General features: G+C 41.0%; 1 protein-coding gene across 1 annotated transcript in view; it reads right to left on the bottom strand.

Moving 5' to 3' along the window:
- kcnd1 (potassium voltage-gated channel, Shal-related subfamily, member 1) overlaps window positions 1–22,476 on the bottom strand; it is an 80,676-nt gene extending 58,200 nt beyond the window's left edge. The window contains exons 1-3 of the mRNA XM_085443381.1: window positions 22,273–22,476; window positions 10,195–11,408; window positions 5,671–5,916 (exon numbers count right to left, since the gene is read on the bottom strand). Coding sequence (XP_085299507.1) covers window positions 5,671–5,916; window positions 10,195–10,350 — 402 coding nt within the window. The 5' untranslated portion in view covers window positions 10,351–11,408; window positions 22,273–22,476. The remainder of the gene's footprint in view (window positions 1–5,670; window positions 5,917–10,194; window positions 11,409–22,272) is intronic.
- Window positions 22,477–22,778: the final 302 nt, after the last annotated feature.

The following is a 22,778-nucleotide window of genomic DNA, read 5'->3' as shown; positions in this document are numbered from 1 at the left end:
TAAAACTAGTACCGGTACTGAAAAAATGAAGATTTATTCATAACACACGTGAAAAGACCCAGGAAAACCGAGTTAATGATAAAAACGATAACAAAATAACACTGAAAACCGATAAAAACCCTGAAAACCATACATTTCACACCTGAGCCTCAACTCTCGCGGCCCGGTACCAAACGACTCACAGACCGGTACCGGTCCGAGGCCCGGGGGTTGGGGATGGCTGGTTTAAAGAACCTCAGAATAATGCCGTTTGGAAGGCAAAGAAGAAGAAATACTTTAAAGTAATTAACTAATATTTTTAACTAATAGGTACCTGTTTCTGTTGTCACTTTCATGGTCATTGCAGTTATTGCTATGATATTAGTGACAAGAAAGTATTATTTTGGTTAGTTATGTGGCATACTTCTAATCAAAGAAGCATCAGAGTAGAGCTCCTTTGGTGAAATAGCCCATCATTGGCTCAATAATTAAATCAGAACAATGCTTTCCAATATTTACGATGTTTTTATCTTAGTTTTAGAGTTTGTAATAACTTTCAAATCAATTAATTTTATTGCTGCAACACCAAATTACGACAACAGTGGCCTCAAGGTGCTTTATGTTGTAAGGTAGACCCTACAATAACACATACAGAGAAAAACCCAACAATCATATGACCCCCTATGAGCAAGCCCTTTGGTGACAGTGGGAAGGAAAAACTCCCTTTTAACAGGAAGAAACCTCCAGCAGAACCAGACTCAGGGAGGGGCGGGGCCATCTGCCACGGCCGGTTGGGGTGGGAGAAGGAAGACAACTTTCACAACTATGTCTGAAAAATGTAGTTTACTGAATACTTTCTGATGCATAAACTACAAATAAACAATACAATACTTTTCCCCTAATCTGGGGCAAAGACACGACTTTGACATGGTTTACTCGCACTGACTGCAATCCCTCTAAAACAGATTGGTGAAGGTCTGCAATAAATCAAGATCCAATATATAAATATAGATCATTTGCCAACATATATTCACGGCAAGTCAGTCTGTGCTGATGAGCGCAACTCCTCTGTCCATCAAATAATAAAACAATGGCTGTACATTTAACACAAAAAACATGTCTATGCTATGTGTGTGTCAGTTGCTGCTAGGAGTGTTCATCTATTTGGGATGAGAGGGAGAGATGTTATCAGGAAGAGTGCGTAATTGGCAGGGCTGGATGGGTCAAAGCTTTGAGTGCATTAACAAAACTTTGGCTCTGTCCTGTTGTTGTTTACTCAGTCCTCACTCTGAGCCCCACACAGACCCGCTCTGCAATAATACTGATATGTTACTGAGCCAGAGCAGAAGTAAACTGAACTCAACAGAGAGTCAGAGTGAGGAAGGAGGAGAATACTATTGCTAGACGCATACGAGGATGCACGTTTACCTTTTTAAAGGGAGCAGAGTAGGTTCCAGTGTTTCAGGCTTTTTGTAACATTTCTACACAGAGATCAGAACAGAGATAAGCCATCACTCCCTGCCTTCTCTCAGCAGTGCGCACACACAGAGAAGCATCAATGTTTCTTGCTTTGCTTCCCTCCAAAGCGCTATTTCATAACATGTCTGTCAAAAGGCAACTCATCGTGGGACTAATTGGATTTATGTTACAAAATGTCGACATTATAATTAGTCAAATTAATATCTACGATGCAGTCTCATAGTTCAAGTACAAATACAATAGACGGTTTAACATGCCAGAATTAAAACCGTTAAAGTAGCCCCGTTACTTTACTGATTACTATAATTAGTTACTTTATTACTCAGTTACTTTTAACAAAAATGATACACAACCTGAATACATAATAAAGCGATAGACCTTTCAGCCCAATTCTATTTTTTTCTGCATAATCCATCATATAAAATTGAATCAAATGAAAAGTCTCTTTTTAAAACTTTTTACTTTTAATCTTTTAACTTTATGCATTAAGAAAAAATTTAATTATTTGCAACAGACTTGGAGAAATGTGTTTAACATTTAAACCTATTTTCTGCATATTCCAGCATATAAAATAAAATAATGTTTTGTGTTTGCACTCACTCTTTCAAATAGATGCAAGTGAAACACAGCAGAAAATAAAGAAAATTGAAGATTCAGCAGCACTGAGTCCTGTTGCTCTTAAACCTGTTGTCACCTGTTTAGCAGGATTAGGGCGGGGCAGGTTTGCACCGGTGCCACAGCGGTTATGTCAGTGAGAGGATCCGGGGGTTTCTCTGTGAATTTCACATTCTCATGGCAGCGTGCTCAGCACTCGCTCAGATTTGAAATGTAATTTTTTGCTGTATAAAGACGTTTCGTCCCACAAAGAATGTACAGTGGACACTAATGGTTTTGTCACTTTTTACAGAATCAAACTAGTAATGTGAGTACTTCCAAGCTTAAACGCTGCATGGTCGTACTCTCTCCTGGACTCCATACTGTTGCTGCCACATACGTCGCACGCTCGTACATCATTGTCATGAGACACTCTCACAATCAAAATCCGTTTAGTAACGCAGGATGCTTATGGGAAAGTAGCAGTAATTTAATTACTTTTTTGCAATCGTAATCCCTTACTTTATTGCTTAAAAGTAATCAGATTACAGTAAGCTTTGGTATTGAATATTTAAGTTAGATTCGACGGCACAAAAAGCTGTCAGTTTAAAGAGAGGATGAATATTACGCTACTGTAGATGATTAAGTAAACTGTCTCTTTTGATGAGAGATTTTTTTCCGCTCTCCTGCAGAGCATCACTTTTTTTAAACACCTCTCTGAACCTCCATACAGGGAAGGGGGCATCTTGTTTTGCTCAATGAAATCAACAGCAAACCTTCAGAGTCTGAGAGTTAATAAATATATGAAAATGACCCATCATAGGCTGCAAGTTCTAATTTATGAATGACAGTCAGGTTATGGTTGATCTTTTCACTCATGAGTGTGGCTGTTCCTCTCTATCAGCTGACCACAGCAGCTTCATCATCAGTGGCCAACAAAGCCAACAAACCAAGCACACATATTTTTTCAGACATAACAAGGCTTTTGAACTATAGCTTGTGAGACTGCAGCCATGGTGCAAAACTCTGATTCTGTTTTACACAGTGCAGAAAATCCCAAAGCACTGCGTGCGTTTAGGCACGTGGAACAATAACAGCATTAACACACAGATGGCTCAGGATCTGACTGAAATAACATTTTGTGTTTTACACATAGTACATGATGTTAGCTACAACACATAAATTTCAAGCTTGTAAAAAGGAACAGTTTGTAATAAAGCAACTCTCTGCTCTCCAGCTGAGAAACACACGCCTAAAACTTTCCCTTACACTAGTAGTATGATGATCTGGGAACAACACCAACACGACGATATCAGATCGTGCAAGTACTTTACTCTCTGTTTACATTCGGCCTAGTCTGTGGCTGAGAGAGTCATGCCTGATATGTGGAATCTGCACGCTCCATTGGTGACCAGTCCACCCCAGGCTTCATACAACAATGCATGAAAAGTTATAGCAGGCAGACTCTTCTTATCCCTGTGTTATTGCTGTCTTGACCCACCAAAGTTGGTTTGAAGACAGGAACTGACTGCGACTAATCTCACGCCTGGTCCCCGTCTTTAAAGGAGTCACATGAAAAGCAAGTAGGTCGGTCACTGTTGCAATAACTTCGGTCACACAGCTGCCTTTTCTGTAACGTTTGGGAATAATGCTGTGTGGTTTGAGATCAATTGATGGTTTCTTGTAAGGCTAATGGAGTTTAATCATTTATAAATGTGCTACAAGTGAGTCCTCAGTTATCTGCTTTGATATTGAACCACAATAATTCAAAGAAGGGGCATGGTTCAACATCATAAAGGTAAAAATTATTAGAAAATTCAATTCAAGTTTATTTATACAGCGCCAAATCACAACAACAATTGTAAGGTAGATCCTACAATGATACATACAGAGGTAAATCCAACAATCACCCCCTATGAGCACTTTGGCGACAGTGGGAAGGAAAAACTCCCTTTTAACAGGAAGAAACCTCCAGCAGAACCAGGCTCAGGGAGGGGCGGGGCCATCTGCTGTGATTGGTTGGGGTGAGAGAAGGAAGACGGGATAAAAGCCAGATGCTCTCTGGAGAATCTGATGCATCCAGGTTGAGATGGAGCAGAAAGCTGAACTTTGCTTTTCGCCCGACTTTCTGAAGATGTTCGTTCAGTTAAAAATAGACACAGACTGATGACAGGAATATATATTTTTATAGAGGAGTTTTCATTTTAAGAAACAAAGTACTTTCACCCGGTTTTTACATCATTCTGTATTAAATGATCACTGTTTCTCTCTGTAGCACCTGCTGCTGGCATTCATGAAAGCTTTTAGCAAGACAAGTAAAATGTAAAGCAGCGAGCAGCTTCTACAGTTTGATCTAGAAGGAGAGTTAATATTCAGTAAATGAGCAAATTTCAGTAAATATCAAACACAAGAATAGAATTTGTCAACTAAAGGACTAAAAATAATTTTGTGGGAAATTGATGAAGACTCAAAGAAAAAAAAAAGAATTTAGATTCCAGAATTTGTTAGAGCTGAATCAACATTTGTGGAAATGATCAGATCTGCCAAATAAGAGGAAATGAACAATTACTCATTCATGAGTCAATGAATGGGTCAGCTATAAAAACGGGGATATAAAAATAAAGTCTGTGCAGACAAGGCTAATAAAAGGGAAAACAAGCTCTGAAGGTGATCTGTTGTGCTGAGAGTGGGCAGGGAACAAAGAGACTTGTTTAAGGCTCGTTAAAGAAATCCCCTACAGAAAGCCGTTGTAAGGAGCTTTCCAAAATCAGGAGCAATAAAAAGGCAAATCAGATTGTATTTGGGCTGCTGCCGTTTCCGAGGGCTCATCACCGCTGTTTTAATGAGTCGAAGTTTGATAATGGGGTTTGAGAGCAGCCCTTGTTAGTCGTCCCCTCAGATCCATCAATGTTTTTACTCTTTAGGCGTTTGGCTGATGATGTTCCCCTCCAGAGAGACTTAATGAGTGCAGAAGCAGAATAACCAGCATTAGAGTCAACCATTAGAAAGAGATAAAAGGTCAAAGGTTCACATAAGTACACTACAAATGACGCAGGCGTTATAAAGTCGTCTAAAAGGACTGCAGTTAAAAGAACATAAAGCTGAAACCTGCTGCCCTCATCATTTGGACTGTTAGAGCTGTAATGAAGCCCAGAGGCTCGATGGAGTCATTGGGCAAGAATATGCAACATTTTGGGGTTTTTAATCCAAAATCTCACTTTTGTCTATAAGGATTGTTCATACCGCACTATTCAGAATATTAAATGGCCATTATTAGACGTTTTAACCCCATTAGATGTGGTTAGCAGACATCCTACTACACCTGATGGTTCAGCAGGCTATTATTACATCCTTTATTTCCTTGATTGTAGACAGTGGCAAAGACTACTGCATACACCATTAGGAGCATTTGACAAACCTGAAAAGCAATAATGTGACTGATGACAACTGAAAATGTGTCCTCTGTTGTTCATAACGGAACAAAATCCAATTTATCTCTTTAACTTGATGAATACCAATCTGTGTATAAGTGGGTTCTCATTTGTGATGCAGTTTGTAACAATTAGTAACATTTTGAACTACAAAGGGGAGGCTTTGTAGAAGAAAGAGTAGGTGTACCTCCATGCAGCAGTCTCCAATGATCTCCGGCACGATGCCGTAGAAGGCCAGCTCTTCGTCAAAGGCCTGGATGCACTCGTGTCGTGGGTAATGGAGCTTTCCTGTGCGGTAAAAGTTCAGAATGTGCCGGAACATCTCGTGATCTCTGTCAAAGAAATATTCCTCTGTGTCCTCGTTGAAGAAAAACTCTTTCTCAGAGGAGCCCAGCAGTGTGTCAGGATAACGGTCCAGGGTGTTCTTCCATGTCTGAAGAAAAAAGGAAAAGAAATAAGAATAGAGGAGTTTTCTCAGGTTCTCATGTACAGTAAGCATCAATCGTCCATCTTTTTATGTTATACCACTTATTCAGATTCAGGTTGCAGGGGCAGCAGCTTAGACCTCCCTCTTACTGACCACCGACTCTAGCTTAACCAGGGAGACACAAAGACATTCTCAAGCCAGCTGAGAGACATGATTCCTGGGGCTTCCTCCCCAGGAGGACATGTCCAAAATACCTTGCTTAAAAGGCATCCAGGAGGCATCCTAGTGAGATGCCTGAACCACCTCAACATGCTTTTTTTTAATGTGAAGGAGTGGTGTCACTACTTTGAGGCCTTCCTGGACACCTCACCCTCCCAGACAAATTTGTTCCTATCCAGTTTTATTCTTTCAGTCACTTCCCTGAGCTTTGAGGTGGTCAGACATTAGCCCCATGGGACCTGATCAGGCACAGCCCAAAGAAGCAGCATGCTGTGAGAGTCAGGTGGGTTGGTGGAGGCCACAGTTACTGAAGCTCGTTCCTGGGACATGCAATTTCGTCCACGGTGTTGCATTGGAAATAACACCCTCAAATAGCAAAAGTATCTAGGCTGCTATAAGCAGTCCGTCAGTGTAAGCAAACTACTTCTGTTTAAAAAGATCTAAACTTCAGCAGGAAGCAAACAAACTGCCAGATTAGTTTCCGACAACTACATGAAATCGTGCTGCACTGCTATAGCCCACCGACAAACACGTCTGTGGAGAGAAAAGAGAAAAGCTTGTTTTAAAATGCTGCCAGCAGTGAGATCCTGGATGTCAAGGTTTGAGCGTTTAGAGGAATGTTCTGCTTCATTCCCAAGTTGGTAACATTTATTTGAAAATAAATCAAATATAACAAGTCCTTTGAGAAAGTGAAGAACGTGGTAACGACTTCTAAACTGAAGTAACCTTCCCACTGGTGGTTTGGGGCTTAGTGAAGTGACCCGTGTAAAATGTACAAAAGATTCTAAAAATAAAAATCCAAATATCACATTCACATGTGAAAAGCAAAAGTGCTGTTTGAAGGAGGCAGTGAGATGTTAGATGGGAGCAGTGGACTGTCAGTAACTAAAGGTAACGGTGAAGCAGGGCCTTTTTAATACCGCTGCTGTTTTGTTTAGGATTCCATATTAAATGGCAGCATTACTGTAACTTTCTATTTTTACAGCAACTTCAAGCTGCTGCATTTTGTTTTGAAAAATGAGGCCAAAGTCACAAGCTCGACAAGAACTTTCCACTCATTTTGCCACCGCAGCAGAAAGTACGCTGAAAGCTACCCAAATCTATTTTAGTTGTGGAGCCATTTTATTATTATTTCTACCCAAATGCACATCAATGCGCTGATTAGACGTACAGGATTTACAACTTGCTGCCGTGGAAGTAGGAGCGTGGCTGGAACACATCACGGGAGCACGAGTCTCTGGAAATAGTTCTGTAAGTGACAGAGCTCTTAATTTTCCTCCTAGAAAATGTCAAGTGACTGTAACACTTCAACAGATAATGAGTTTTAATAACCTTTAGAGTGTTCTTCTTCATTAAAAAGGACAAATGTACGAATAATTTTAGAGGAAATTAGAAGTTGACCTTTGTAGGACCTGCAAATGGAATTTCAGTCCACTTTGATTTGGGGAGCGTTCACAGCAGGTCCTGATTTCAGTACTGTCGCATTCAATGACTAGAAAACCGACCAACACCATAGGTTGAATTCCATGTTTGAAAGGCTCATATTAAACAACCAAAGCTTCGAATAATGAGGTCTGCATGAAGCCTACAAATAATCCCAAAAGCTGTTCTCTGCTCTAAACGTTCTCTTTCGGAAAGCTGGCTGAAAGCAGGAGGGAAGCGAGCTAAAACGGCATCTTCCAGACAGAGGATGAACTGCACCGAGGCCCAGTTCAAGACAAGTAAGGATTATTTTTAACTGAATCATGCAAATCTACTCCAGAACAGTCCAAGAATAAAAATGTGGAGCTGGGAATATTTCTTTCCTGCTTGCTGTGTTGGAATAACATCCCCCTGCTTAACTGTGTGGATCAGTGCTGTTTTACAGTAATCCCACAACAGTAAACATTCAGGAATAACTGAAGAGTAACTGCTCATAGCCAAAGCATCGTTTTCAAAATGTGAACAAATATAGGCTAATATAGCATACAGCATGATTCAGTTAATACACTGGTTTGTTTTTATGTGAAAGGAAAATAGGTCAACTTTAATGAGAAAAAATAACGACAAATTAAGACCTGCTAACTTAAAACAAACAAAAAGTAATAACTCTAAGAGAGCTGGGAGTCTAATTAAGGTAGTTTTTCTTATCAAAATCCAGGATCACTGAGGACTGTTTTTGTTTTTCACTATTATTATTATTATTATTATCTGATACACTTGCTTTTAATAGACTGTGCTATACAGGAAAAAAAACACTAGGAAGGAGGGGGCACTGAAATGTAACAATGTTGAATTATTATACAATGCATATAAAATTATATAATATATAATAACTGAATGGCATTAACAGAATCTTTGGATCTGCTGTAGTTTATGGAGCTGCTCATCCAACAAACGCAGTGTGTAACAAAGGCTTTGTTGACATCAAAAAGACGCAGCAGGAGGCAGAAACTAATTTAAAAGAAGCACAATTCACCTGAAGAAACTCTGCATTTTCTTGTCATAACAAAGGGAACCTCGCTTAAGACTGAATGTCAGGGAAATAAAGCTGCTTGCTGTAATTGAAACTCACTCACTCATGTTGCACTGCAAAAAATAAATAAATAAATAAATAATTATTGAACTACAGCTGACAACCTGCAAATTTTGCACAGCTGATATTAATATTGGCGTTGTCTACTGCTGGAATTGTGTTTACACATGCAGAAGAGTGCTTTTAAATCTAAAAACCCAAGAAAAAAAAAGAAAAGTTTGATGGAGAACGTGGACACGAGCATAAACACTGCTTATGCACCACAGGCGGTTGATAAACGAGGCCTCTGATTTGTCACGAAGCAACCCGGCATCCCGAGGATTTACATTCATATTGGACAAGCCCACAACGCATAACTTACACCCAGCAGTGACACACACGGGTGGAGGTACGTCCTCTGTAGGGTGGATGTTAAGGCTGCTGAAGCTAAGAGTGGTGGATGTTAAGGATTCATTCATGCGGGACACCAGCAGGACAAACAGGTGTGTTCTGGGCTTCTAATTTCAAACACATGCTACATTCATTAGCTCCTCAGAGACCCAGAAAATAACTCTTCTAGTTATTCATCAGTTATGTACGTAGGAGATTATGAGCATGGCATACATAATGCCAACGTGGTGCCCAGCTCCTCGGCTTTCCTTTCCTCCCAGGGCGACTCTCACATATGAGATTCTTAATGTCAACATTTAATTTAATCTCAACAGTTTAATTTTCTGAAACAGAAAATTATTTACTAAAGAAATATCTGATGATGTTTATACACAATGCTTTGTTAGAGGTTAAGTTTTTATGCATTTCATTTGTCAATTAATCCAAATCGTTTTTATTCAACAACATCAACGTTTTAATTGTTCCATCCTGTTAAATGTAAAAAAAATTATTTTCTGATTTTTAATTTATTTCAGTTTTTGTTGTTTGCTTGCCGTTTTTTTATTTTTAGGGTTTCATATTGTTTATTGAAAGGTCAAAAAGTCTGTCTTGGTACTCCAACTTCCACTCGTAATTTAAAGGCATGCACGTTAAGTAAAGTGGGAATTTAACTTGGTCCTAGGTGAGAATGTGAGTGGATGGAAGCTCATAACACACAGTAAGTGTCCTTTACACTAAAAACCAATAAAAACAACCTAATATTATATTTCACTTACAGTTTTTATATAAACTTTACAGTCATAGTTTTACTTTTAATCTATTAAGTATGTTTGGGGAGTGTAATAGAAGGCATTGGCCTTGATGACACGCTTACTACATCTTTTCATTCTTGGTTAGGACGATTGAAAAGATCTCCTGGATGATTGAGGATGCATCAAGAAATTGAAAAGATGTTGCTTTTATTTCATGTTTTTAAAATAAAGTCTTCCTTTCTTTTTTATTGTTTTGAGTTCAACCTTTGATGTTCAGTGAAAATAGTGTAAATTTTCTCTTTACATAACTCGAACTTTTCTACAAAGTCAGTCACAAAGCTTTCAACTGTGAAATCACACATTCCTGTAACTTGCAGCCACTTTTTTGAAAGCATTTTTAGAGCACGCTCAGTGGACGCCAGCACCCACCTGGAACCTGACCCCGCTGACGTTGAGGTACAGGATCTCATCCGATCTGGACGAGTTGTCCACTGGAGGTTTGGGCATCGTCTTTTTGGCCAGCGGCAGCCAACCAACTGCCGCCGCCCGTGCAAATGGCAGCCATGTCGCCACGCCGGCTGCCATGTTGTATCAGAGCGCCCACCTGCAGAGTGTGAGAGTTCTTGTCCTCGTCGAAGGAGGGAAGAGCGGATGGAGCTAATGAAATGTTTATTGGCTCGGTTAAAGCCTTGCTCACTTCTTCAGCTGCCCTGATTTCCTTTGGCGGTCTGGGCAGTGAGATGCGAGGTGGTTGGACATGTTGGGGGGGAAGGAAAGGGGAAGGGAGGGGCCAGATTGCAGTTGGGTGTCAAGCCATGAAAAAAAGCTGTAAAGGGGCAGGAAAGCAGATCGATGAACAAGCGTGAGGCCCGTGCTTTTATTTTGTTGCAGTTTGGATGGTCTTCTCGTGACGCCGTCCTTTCTGTTCCTCTCCGTCTGGCCTGCGAGACACTTCTCAGGGTAAACGCTGCTTTTTTAAAATATTTCTCTGTTTCTCTACAAGTTCCTCTCAGTCCTGTTGCTCTAAATAGGATGCACTTCTTGAAAATATGAACTCTCTTGATAGGAAAACATAATTTCTTGAAATCTCAGCAGTCTTAGCACAATAGATTATGTGTAAAATAATAATAAAGTGGTTCTTTGATATTGCCGTCACAGGTTTATTGCTGCGGGGATTTACAAGAAAAGGCAGAAAGATATGAATCCAGGTAGGGAAGCGTTAAAACATTTGTGTCTGGCCTCCTCCCTTTCTCTCGCTCTCTCTCTCTGTCTGACTCTAGCTCTCTCACCCACCCTCTTTCCCTGTGAAGACTGATTTGTTGCAGCACCGCAGCCTTTCAAATTCTTATTAAATTGTGATGATGGTCCCTGAAGTTGCAAGATAGACAGAATCGCCTGTGTTGCCTCCCTCCCTCTAAGTGTTTCTCAGCTGTGGAGATTATGGTTGTGCAGCCTCACTCTTCCTCTTGTTCTCTTTCTGCTCTTGCTTGCTGTTTTCCCCTTTATCTATCTCTGTGTTTTAGTCTCTCCCTCTTATTGAAGTTGCCGGGGCATTAGTGGTGGAGAAAGAGAGACACCAGCTTTGTTTCTGAGTGTAGAAGAGACGTCAGGCGCTCCTTTCTCCATGTCCATGTATGGTTGTCCTGTCAGAAAACACACAAACAGAAAAAGAAGCAGAGAGTGAGAGACAAACCAGGAGGAGAAGGAGAAGGAGGGAAGAGACTGAATTTAGAGAGAAAAGAGGAGGTATGGGTGGGAAAAAGCTGAAGAGAGGTAGGAACTGCAAGGGTCCTTACAGGGAAGAAAGACTTTGTTTTTTTTTGGCGTATTGTACTACAGCCAAGAGTCTTTGTTCCTACTTCTGGAGCTGATTTGTGTGGACTTGGGTAACCAAGTGTCCGGGAATGCAACAGACGTACCGGAACACACAACCTGACCCAGACCACATCAAAGCGTCCAAATCGGATTTAATCAACCTGTTTAATGACCACTGTCAGTTGTTATTAGTCCCATTTGGATGAAGGAGGTCCCTCATCTACCTAACAGACAGCTCAGTAGGCTGATGTTAATCACTGCAATCAGCGGTAAACACAGAGCAACCAAACTATACATAAATTTCCAGTGGTTGTGTGGAGAAGTCTGTGAAACAGTCCCAGCAGGGTAGCATGTTCTACATGTCTATATCCCTGAACTGAGATCCTCCCGACACTAAATGAGCAGTTTTGTTCATGATCTATCACTGGTTTAGGAATCAAAACCTTCAGGAGTCAAAAAGGTGCCCACATGGGTAGGTAAACAAGACAAACAGACACTAAGACAGCGACTGAGGAGAAGGGCTGGACCGTTTATACACATTAGCTAATCAGGGAATGGGAAACAGCTGGTGGAAATGAAGCACAGGTGAGAGTAACCACACAGGTGAAGACAATCAATGTCAATGAGGCAGGAGAAATAAAAGCAAACACCCAACAATAAGCTCAAAGCAACAGGAACACAAAGGGTAACTGTAACTGATATTTTTCAACCTGGTTCTGGCCTCATTACATCCACTCAACATTGGTCCATCCATCCATCCATCCATCCATCCGTCCATCCATCTGTGTCCAAGTTGTAGTGGCAGCAATTTAAGCAGAGATGCTTTGACCTCGCTCTCCCCAGACACCACGCAGAGACATCTACAGAGCGGTTCTGCAAAGGTGACCTCCTCTTGTGAAATACTTCACATAGGAAGCATGTATGAGGCATCCTGCTGACATGCCCAAATCACCTCAACTCCTTCTTTAGCTCTCTAAACCCCCTCCCAAATGAGTGGGTGAGCCAGTGATGTGGTTGGCCAGTCGATATGTGAAAGTGTCCTCTGAACCCCGGGACTTGGAAGTTCTATTTCTCATGAGCACTGTGCTCGGCAGGTCTATCATCATTAACTTGTGAATGGAAGAATGAAAACCACCTCAGAAAGTACCTATTAGAGCCGTTTTAAAATGTGTTACAAAAACAAGCTAAACTATGACAGAAAAAACGGAAAAGCAGAAAAGGTTTTTTTAAAAGAATTTCCGAACTAAGTTAAACACATTTTAAATAATAACACATATAATGCTGGTTTAGACAAACACTCGTTTTATCATTAAATCTAAACGAATCATTTTGATTGAATAGTGGACAGTATGTACATCTCATGTCTGTTTATTGATCCTCTTCGTCCTTCTCAAACTTCCCCTGAGGGCTGTACAGCTGAAGCTCCATTCATGTGTTTAAGATGAAGATATAAGGCTTCAGGTTATTAAAGATGTTTTTTATGATGAGACAAGCAGCGTATCCTCAGTCTGCAGAGCAAAAACATCGCTGGCCATCTTCCTCCTTCTCTCTCTTTATTTCTCCCACTGCGTTCTTCACTCAATAAAGACACAATAAAGTTTCCTGTGAAACTCCTCACCATCAGATGAAAAGTTATTGTCATGCATTTATTGCATTAAGTCCACAGTGGGAGCAATAAAACCGCTGCTTCCTCAGGTTTGAGTCGAATCACACTGAATCTGCCGTCTTCAGGAAATTTAACCTCTTAAACCCCCAAAACCTTTGTGATGATCAACAAACATTAACTACTTCTGCTCATTGTCATTGAAATGATATCCCAATGATACTAAAAGCAATAGTGAATATGTTTTTTAGTTTTTATCTGTCTGTGCTCTTCATATGGAATTTTTGCCTGCATGCAAAAACGTCTCCTCAAATATGACTTAGAAATCAGACTAAACTAAAACTAAAAATCAAAGTTACAAAGTTACATTATTGTATGCAGTTTTCTTTGTACTACCTTTACTTCTAATTAGTAGAATACTTCCATACTGTAGTATTGTTGCTGTTAGTATTTTAGTAAAACATATTGAGCGCACACACAGTCACCTGCCTGTGGCTGTTATCTGTCCTGCCGCGGTAAAGTCTCCAGTGTGTGTCTGTGATGAATTATGAATACGCTTTCAGCCTGACTAGTTTAGTTTAGCTGCACTGCCTCAGTTACCACTAAGCACATACAATCCACCACAGAGACAGACAGACACACACACACACACACACACACACACGCGCACACACACAGCTTCCCTGCGCTCAGTGGTGAACGTGCTCCAAGTGGAGCTTTCCATCATCTCAGCAGGAAAGCTTTAACTGAACAGCAACATTCAGTCACTCTGGCATGACGCTTATTTCTTTTCTCTATATTTTCACTGGTAATTTTTATCAAGGCTTAAATGTTACAAATGCGTTTCGCCAAAATGTTGATGAACAAGGAGGTGATATATATACCATATACATTTGCATTAGGGCATTATTGATCTTGAGTCCATGAGTGAATACAGCTTTGATTAGAATGAGGAAAATACTGCTGTGGGTTCAAATGTCTCTTTTTATCAAGTGCTTTTAAATGAGATGCCAAGTGTCCTTCACAAGCATCAACATGTGATGAACTGGAAGTAAAACCTTCCTCCATGTTGCCATCGCCCACTGCATTATGTACTAAAGCCGAAGAGCGCTTTGATGAAATGGCAGCGTCTGACTTCCTGGGAATGATAACAGGTTGGTGTTGTTTTATGTGCAAACTGAATGTCTTCCCTGTGATTCATTTTGTAATTTGAATTAAATGGCCAAGAAAATAGAGGTTAGGTTCTGAAATGGGTATTTCAGGTTAGTTCAGCAGTTTCACTTCCAGAAGAATGTCCTTCAAGTACCACACAAGGTGAGTAATGTCTGTAGTAAACAGCTTAAAAAGCTGAAAGGCTTTCTGTTTCTGGCACGTGTTGGACAGTCTTTTTCCAACTGCAGTTCTTTCCTCAGTCTGCAGGCCTGTAGTAAACCCATCTGCCCATCCTCTCTGTGGGAATCCCTGCTGACATCATGGTTTCTGAGTGAACATTAGATATTTACAGCACCCGCATAATGCCTTTTATCTACAGCCACTGCTCTGGGATTGGCGTTTAGCTCCCATCAAGCAGCTGGTGCTGCACCTCGACCCTTCTGGTAATGTGTTGGCTGCTGGTTTTATGGTTTTATGGTCATTACCACCCAAGAGCTGATTCCCAAAAGTTTGAAAGAGTTTCTACAATTCAAAGAACATAAACAACTGAAGTTTCAGAATAAAAGTCAACATGTTATAGTCCTGCATTTATCTATACAGTGAACTGTGTTCACATGTAATCCATTTCCCCATCAGTCACTGTGTTGTCTGTACAGCTTAAAAGCTTTGAGCAAACCTGAAAGGAGTTCTCCTTTAATGGGATCTGCCTGATTGCTCTTCTACATTCATCTGTTTGTGATTATGAAATGAATCAGCTGAAGTAAACAGATACATTATTCAATAGTGGGACCAGAGGTGTGTTTAGATCAGGTAAAGAGCTTCCATCATTCAGTGGGCTTCCTTTTAAATGTTCAATAACACTTTATAATAAAACCTGCATTCAAATGTCCAATCCCATCCATCCATCCATCATCCATCCCCTTCCTCCCACACAGGTCTGATATGGCAGGCCCAGACATCCATCTGCCCGTCCACATCATCCCAAAGTGATCAAGCAGCGCACCCTCCACTCCATGGTTGTGTTTAGAAACTGTACATAAAACTTGTGACAGAAGTGGTGCCAAAGGGCAGCCCTGCTGGAGTCCAGCACCCGCAGAGTATGAGGCTGACTTGCAATGTAGTTCAGGCTCTCACTACAATCGCACAGATGCAAAGTACTCTGTGCAAACAAGCGCGACAATTCAAAAGCTTCCCCAGAGGACGACCAGAGAAACGCGGTAATATCCGGTCTCCTAGTGTGGAAACACTTGTACACCAGTTGGGTAACGAGCTGCTCCAGTGTAATATTTAACCAAAAAAATAAGCACAATGTTGGAAAATTGTTTGGAAAGAAACTTCTTCATAGACAGATGCATCAGGAAACATGAAACACCACAAGCAGGAGACTTTCATTCAGATCAATATGCAATTTTCTTCTGAACTCCAGCAACTTCTCTCCACGTTCCTGATGCTTCTGATAATACGGTGACTCTGGGTACAATCATCAGGATTTTCATCCCTTTCAGGCAACCTTGTAAAGTAAGCAAAGCAGTTTCTTAACAGAAAAAAATATATCTATTTTTCCAAGTTTCTTTTTTCCAAGGGATATTTTTCCCTTTAGGAAGATCACCTTGTGCTTCACCCTCGTACAAACTGCCACAACTAAATAAAGTGTAAACCTTTCAGTAAAACATAAATCTCCTGCATCTGCTCTTCTTCACATAAATTGGTCAATAACAGGAAAACAACAGGTCTCCAATCACTAATCAGCAGAAAACATGCTTCTGATTACTAATCAATAAAGAGAAACCAGGCTGTCTGCTCACAGATCAATAAAATGTCCTCGGGAAGTGCGGTGGGGACTTTTCAGTCTTTCTGATTTTACAATTTTCCTTCTTGTTTTATTGATTGGGGTTTGTTCTTTGTTCAGCTCGTGGTTACATCCTGTTTCTACAGCTGAGTTATTTTATTTTTTATCATTTTAATCTCTTCTTTGATCTATTTTTATGTTACTTTTCTCAAATTAGGATTATTGCTCCTAAAATAAAACTTAGTGTTTCTGCTTAAGGTTACATTTGCGTTGTACAAATGAAGCCTACTTTTATTACACTTTTGGTCATCGGTTCTTCAAAACTGAAGTTTTGCTTTGAAGGATACTATTCCACTTTCAATGTTTTGCATTGTACGGTATTTTTACGGGCATGTATTTGGTATATTTTTGGTTCAGAAACTGTTTTTGTTATCATTTTTGTTAAGTGCTAAGTACTCCCTTATTTTTCCACCTTTACCTGTTCATGTATATACTTTATCATGCTATGATGTAGTGTTGTCATGCTGTTCCATCGTTCACTGCAAATGTTTGTAGAACTTGCCAAAGACCAGACACACGCAAATCTGAGGTCAGTAAACTCAATAAACAGCAGTCCACCCATCCATCCACCCTGACCTCCACCTGTCGTTACTACAGCTCTCAGAGGGTGCTGTTAAAAGCAGTTGTGTTGCCTCACACGACAGCTGGAAAACGCTTACCAAAAATGATTAAATATAAATTTTGAGAATTCAGAGATGAAATGAGTTTGTTTTAAATGAAAGGAAAGCTTCTGAAACAGTAGGAGCAGCGTTTCTGCTGGAGTGGAAACTTCTGTTCCCACACAGACACTCACAGAGTGATGGAGGGCAGCACATGGCCGGCCACTCTAAGTGTTTGTGTGAAACCATTAGACGGCCATCACTGAGCAGCGCTTCACTGCGGCCGGCAGACACACACACACACACACACACACACACACACACACACACACACACACACACACACACACACACACACACACACACACAGTTCAGTACAAGCAAAAGAATACAGCATCTGCACATTGGATATAATGATTAACCGAAAATATGTCAGCTGACAAAAGCAAACAAAAGCGAAATGATCCATCATCCATCAACCCATCTGTTCATCCACCCACCCATCCAACCATTAAGTGCTGCTGAATCACAGTCAGGTGGCAGCAGCATTTTCAGCTCCACCTGGAGGATCCTGAGGATTTCCCAAACCGGATGAGACATATAATCTAACAGCGGGTTCTAGGTCTGCCCCTGGGTCTCCTTCAAAAACTGTAATTGCCCAGAAAACCTGGAAAGTAAGGAGGTCAGGATGCATCCTGATCATGTGGCTCCATGCTCCACTCCTTTACGCACCAACATGCAACCACCCAAAGATCATGAGCACATGTCAGCGTCTAATACTTCAGAAGCTTCACATTCACAGCTGACTCTTTTTAAACATGATCATCATCATAATCTCACCATTTTTCTGATGAGAACACATGAACTTTTATATTAGTATAAACTGCCAACAAATCCAGCTGAAAAGGCCTGAACAGGCTGCTCCTCCTGTCATTAAAATCCCATCATCTTCCTTATTTTTTAAAGAGGATCTAAAGGTACCTCAGTGTGAAATTCACATCAACCCCAACATGTAGCCTGTTTGAGAACCTGTATAATGACAGGAAGAAATGAAAGGATCAGGTGAGCTCCTCCACGCCAGCTTATAAATGCACCACCGTGATGTCAGATATTGGTAAGTTCAAATGGAGAGGAGCACAAGTCTTTATTAAAACGCTTGTTTCAATGTACGTATTGATGTACCGACTACTATCACTGGATTGCTGTGACTCTGATCATGATTTATGATTTATTTCCTCTTTGTTTTGTTTTGTCTGCTTGAGTCTCACCATCTGTACAGATGCTGGCGTTTCCCACCAGAACAGTAACTTAAATTAGCACGGAGCTGCTCACGAATGCAGCGACAGTAGTTTAATAAGAGCTGATGATACCTCCTGACCAGTAGAAGGTGCCAATGTCCTGTTAATACCTGTTGCTGTACCTGATGATTAGCAGCTTGTAATTATGGCTCTGTACGCGGAATAGTTTGCCACATTCGAAGGTCTTCGACTCAAGTTTCTACGTGTATTAGAAGTATTACATGGTACGGGAAGTAGAAGTATAAAAAAGTAGAAGTAAAATATAAAGCTGGCAGAGGTTTGGCCTTTCATGTTGTGCCTGAGAGCCTGGAGCCGGACGATAAACCGGACACATGGAAGATTGCACTTCTAGCCTTTGCTGGACCTCCAGTCTTAGAAAAGTTCAGCACATTTTTATTCACCGATGTTTGACAAGGTTGTTGCAAAGTTTGATGAACACTGCTCGTTCAGTTGCACACAGAGCTACCGAAGCTTTGATTCTTTTATTATAGACCTGGAGTTAAATGTATTAGACATTTAATATTTTATTTTCGACCTTTGCTGGCTTTTCCTTTTTTATTTTTAAAGTGAACAACATCAGGGATCATCCGGTATTAAAGCTCCTACAGGTTAACCCAGTCTATGAAGACATTTTTACATCATCTCATGAACAATTTAAAATGTAAATTATTTTATCAATGTTTCCATTCACTGTTGTGTGGAATAATGTTGTTGGCTAATAAAGACAATCAGCAGGTACAAAAAGATGACACTTGAAACTTTGTGGAAAACATATAAAAAGATATTTTCTTCCTATTTTTTCCAAATGACTGCAGCAAACTGTTGCATCTATGTGGAAAACCAAAATGACGCCCATACATTCAAAGACATGTAACAAGGCTGGCAGCTGTTGACTCACTGGTCTTAGCACCTTCATGCTGATTAGCACTTACTGTGAGGTTATTTTATGCTCCAGATTGTTCTCCTACTCTGTGCAGGAGAAGATCATTTAAATTAACAAAAGAAACACGGGGAGGACAGGAGAAAAGTGGTGGGAAAAGGCAGCGTAAATTTTGCATAAATGCACCAGGATGCATGTTATCGGAACATGCAGAGCGCGACTGCACTTTCAGATAACGTGCAGCTCCACGCTCACTGCTGAGAGCTGTGTCCATTTTTTGCACAAGGACTGATCTATAGCCGGCTCAGACCATTTAAATCGTACGCATGTGCTATTTTATGTTATTTTCTGTGCCGTTCATTTATATCTAGTGGCTGCTCTAAACTTTTAGCTGACACACAGTTACATCGACTCACTGAGGTGAAGAGCCAGATATGTGTTTGTCCTTAAAATTGACAGATTTGCTTCTTGGTTTGCGCTCTGGCTGCAGCCAGCGTGGCACTGCTTTCACACATCAATGTACCCGCGAGCTTTTTGTTACTAAAGCAGCCACTGTTGGGTTTTTAGTGCGTACTTGACTCACTGAACAATCCAAACCATATGGTATGAACACGTTTCTCTGACAATTCAGATCTTTAACAGCATGTTTACTCCGTGTGCAAATAGCACTGAACACTGACTTTTCATCAGCGAGTTGCACATAAAACATCTGGAAAGGAAACTCTTCTAACAGAAACATGTTGCATGTTAGAGACTGGATTTGAAAACTATTCTGGGTTCTGATATGAAACTTTTTTAGCATGTAGCTAAAGGCTAGATTATACTCTATTGTGGATGCTGGACAGCTGGAGACCCCACGGCCGAGTCACTCCTGTTACATTGTTTGACATCTGCTTGAAGTCTGCTGCCTGATCCGAGTGGACCCTTACTGCCTTGCAGACGTGGAAAGTATGATTCCTTCTTCAAACTAGACCTAACATTACTCCCTGCCTCTAAATATTGACCTTAGGGATGATAGGAGGTTAATGCCAAGCTGTCAAATTTTATTTACGCAATATAAATGTCAAAAGATGCCCTCCACCATCTGAAAAAGATGCGGTGTGACCCGCCACTCTGATATTCACGACTATGGAGGCAAAGCTCCATAGTCGTGAACTTTTCATCTACTAATTGGAAGGTTTGTGGTTCAATTCCTGGCTGCCCCAGTCTGCATACCAAACATCATCTGGCAAGACACTAACCCCATCTCCGATGCACCTGCTGCAGTGTGAATGTTCAATAGAAAGCACTTATGTAGAAAAACTATAGAAAAGCTTTTTGTATGAACGGCTGAATGAGACGAGTGCTCAGGTAAAGTAGAAACGCGCTGTATAAGAACCAGCTTCCTGCATGCTAGAAAATACACAAATCCTTGCTTTATAGAACTGCATTAATTCTTTGCTTTAGTCCATCATGCTAATGTAATGCTCTGTAATTGCATCAAGCTTGCTAATGCATTGCCAGTATTCCTGAAATGAAGACATATGCCATTTTTCTCATTTTCACAGCTCTGATCATCGGCTCGGAAGTCTTCAGCCGTTCCTGCGTGCGTTCCAACACAGTCCGCTCACTTCCACACACGATGGCAGAGCAACACAAACACACCAGAGCAACATCGCCCAGTACAGCAAAGGCTCTTATCCAGTGGATTAAATGTGCTGCCAAGGAGGAGTTGACCAAACTCGCATTGATTAAGTATTGCATATGTGTCATATCAGGATATCCTGCAGAGTTTCACCAAAAAACTGTTAAAGTAAAAGCACATCACAGCCTGTGTTCCTCTTTCACTGTAAAACCTCGAGTGAAATTTGTTTAGCTACCAAAGTGTGCCCGCGCATTAAAAAGCAACCTTAAAACCAGTTAAAGGCCTGTGCAGCATCACATTAGCTATGAACTGGCATAGATTGAATTTGAAGACGTTTCACATTCGATTATTTACCGTCTGCTTCTCAGCTGACTGCTGAGAAACAGACCGACTGCGTCACTGACACAAATCAGGACCAGCTACCATGAAACAGTCTGATAACACAGTGACTTCACAACAATCTTCATCTTTGATAAGAACAAAAAAAACATTTATTTAGCCTAAAATGTTTATTTTCTTAAAGAACGTTGTGCTAGAAACGACAGTGTCCACATTTAGGAAACCACAGAGCCTTACAGGGGAAAAGGATATTTTTCACTTTCCCTTATTGGGCGAAACAGAAAATGCCAAAAATGCTCTGCGGAGTACAAAATAGTCATTAATCTGCAGATGAAATTAGTCCCCAAGAATGCACTGTTTACTTGAGCGGCTGTTTCAGAATAAAAACATCAACTTTTACATGAGTGAGGTGTTTTTAAAGATGTACACCTCTCGTAATGGATTGAAGCCAGACGTGAGGCCACAAAGTATCAAGACTACAAAAGACGTTCGAGCGTGCAATGGCATCAAAAATTCTTGACTTGCACGATTTGAATCTTTCCTATCGACTCTCAATGAAACTTTAAAAGGTAAAAAAAGACAATAAGTGAGTTAGGAAGCCTCCAACTCCCTTTTGGAGGTTTAAAGAGTTTCAGGACTGCAGAAGCAGGAGGTGTGTGAATATTAATGAGCACAGTGTGTGCACATGTATGTGTGTGCACGCATGCATATGACAAGTGTTCAAGCGGCAGGTGTGTGTCTGTGTGTGTATGCGAGACTGCTAACCACTGTTAATAGCAAACACACAGAACTTCATCACTAATTCATACAGCTGGATTACGTCAACCTCAACACGCAGGCGCACACACACACACACACACACACACACACACACACACACACAAAGGAAAATTATCCACATTTATCTGCTTCTATCTTCTATCTAAATCTTAATCTTGAGGCTTTGTCTTAATTATTTGTCATAAATTGGTGAACTTGCTGTCTCCTGTTTATCCCAAACACCTCAAACCTTTCTTTTCTATTCTTTTCTATTCTGTTTTATTCAGTTCTATTCTTCCTCCCTCGTCCTGTTCTGCTCTTTTCCATCTACAGTTTTTAGTCACAAACGCCACTTTTTTCTTCTTTGCTCCTCTTTATTCCAAGTTTTCTACTCTGATTTTATTCTCTTCACCTCCTCGCTCCAAACTCTTACTCACCCCCTCCCACCCCCCACCCCTCTCCACCCCCACCCCTCTCCACCACGCCATCCCGTCCCGCTCCTCTTCCTCCACTCGACTTTTCCACTCCCTTCTTATTCTATTCTCAGCAGTGGTAGCGGTGTATCTGGAGCAGTTTCCATCCTACTTACCACAGCTGCTGGTGCTGGTGCGGCTGCTGATGATGAAGGTGAAGAGTAAGGCGAGGAGGAAGAGGAGGCAGGTTTTCCAGGTGAAACCACTGTGGACGGATGCAGGAGGACAGAAGAAGAAGAATAAAAAAGAAGAAGAAGAAGTAGGAGGAAGAAGAGGAGGAGTGTTGTTTTACTGTCTCAGATCTGTCCTGCTCTGCTGCCGCGGCAACAACCACATCTCCTGTCATCCCTCTCTGTCTCACTCTCTCTTTCTCTCTCTCTCTCTCTCTCTCTCTCCCTCTCTCTTTCTCTCTCTCTCTCTCTCTCTCTCCCTCTCTCTTTCACTCTCTCTCTCTCTCTCTCTCTGTGGCTCCACCTCCTGTTTCCTGCTCGACCCTCCCCCTGTCTCCTTTTTGTTTTCTCACTCTCCTCTCTCTCTCTCTCTGTTCGTTGTCATTTCTTGCTCTCTTCCTCGTGTCCCTCCCTTTTCTCATCACACACACACACACACACACACACACACA

The sequence above is a fragment of the Copadichromis virginalis genome, linkage group LG20 (genome assembly GCF_057382275.1).
Source record: "Copadichromis virginalis isolate Kocher_CV1m ecotype Utaka linkage group LG20, C_Virginalis_male_GT1.1, whole genome shotgun sequence".
NCBI lineage: Eukaryota > Metazoa > Chordata > Actinopteri > Cichliformes > Cichlidae > Copadichromis > Copadichromis virginalis.
The sequence above is the reverse complement of the archived record's forward strand: the minus strand, read 5'-3'. Positions and strand labels throughout refer to the sequence as shown.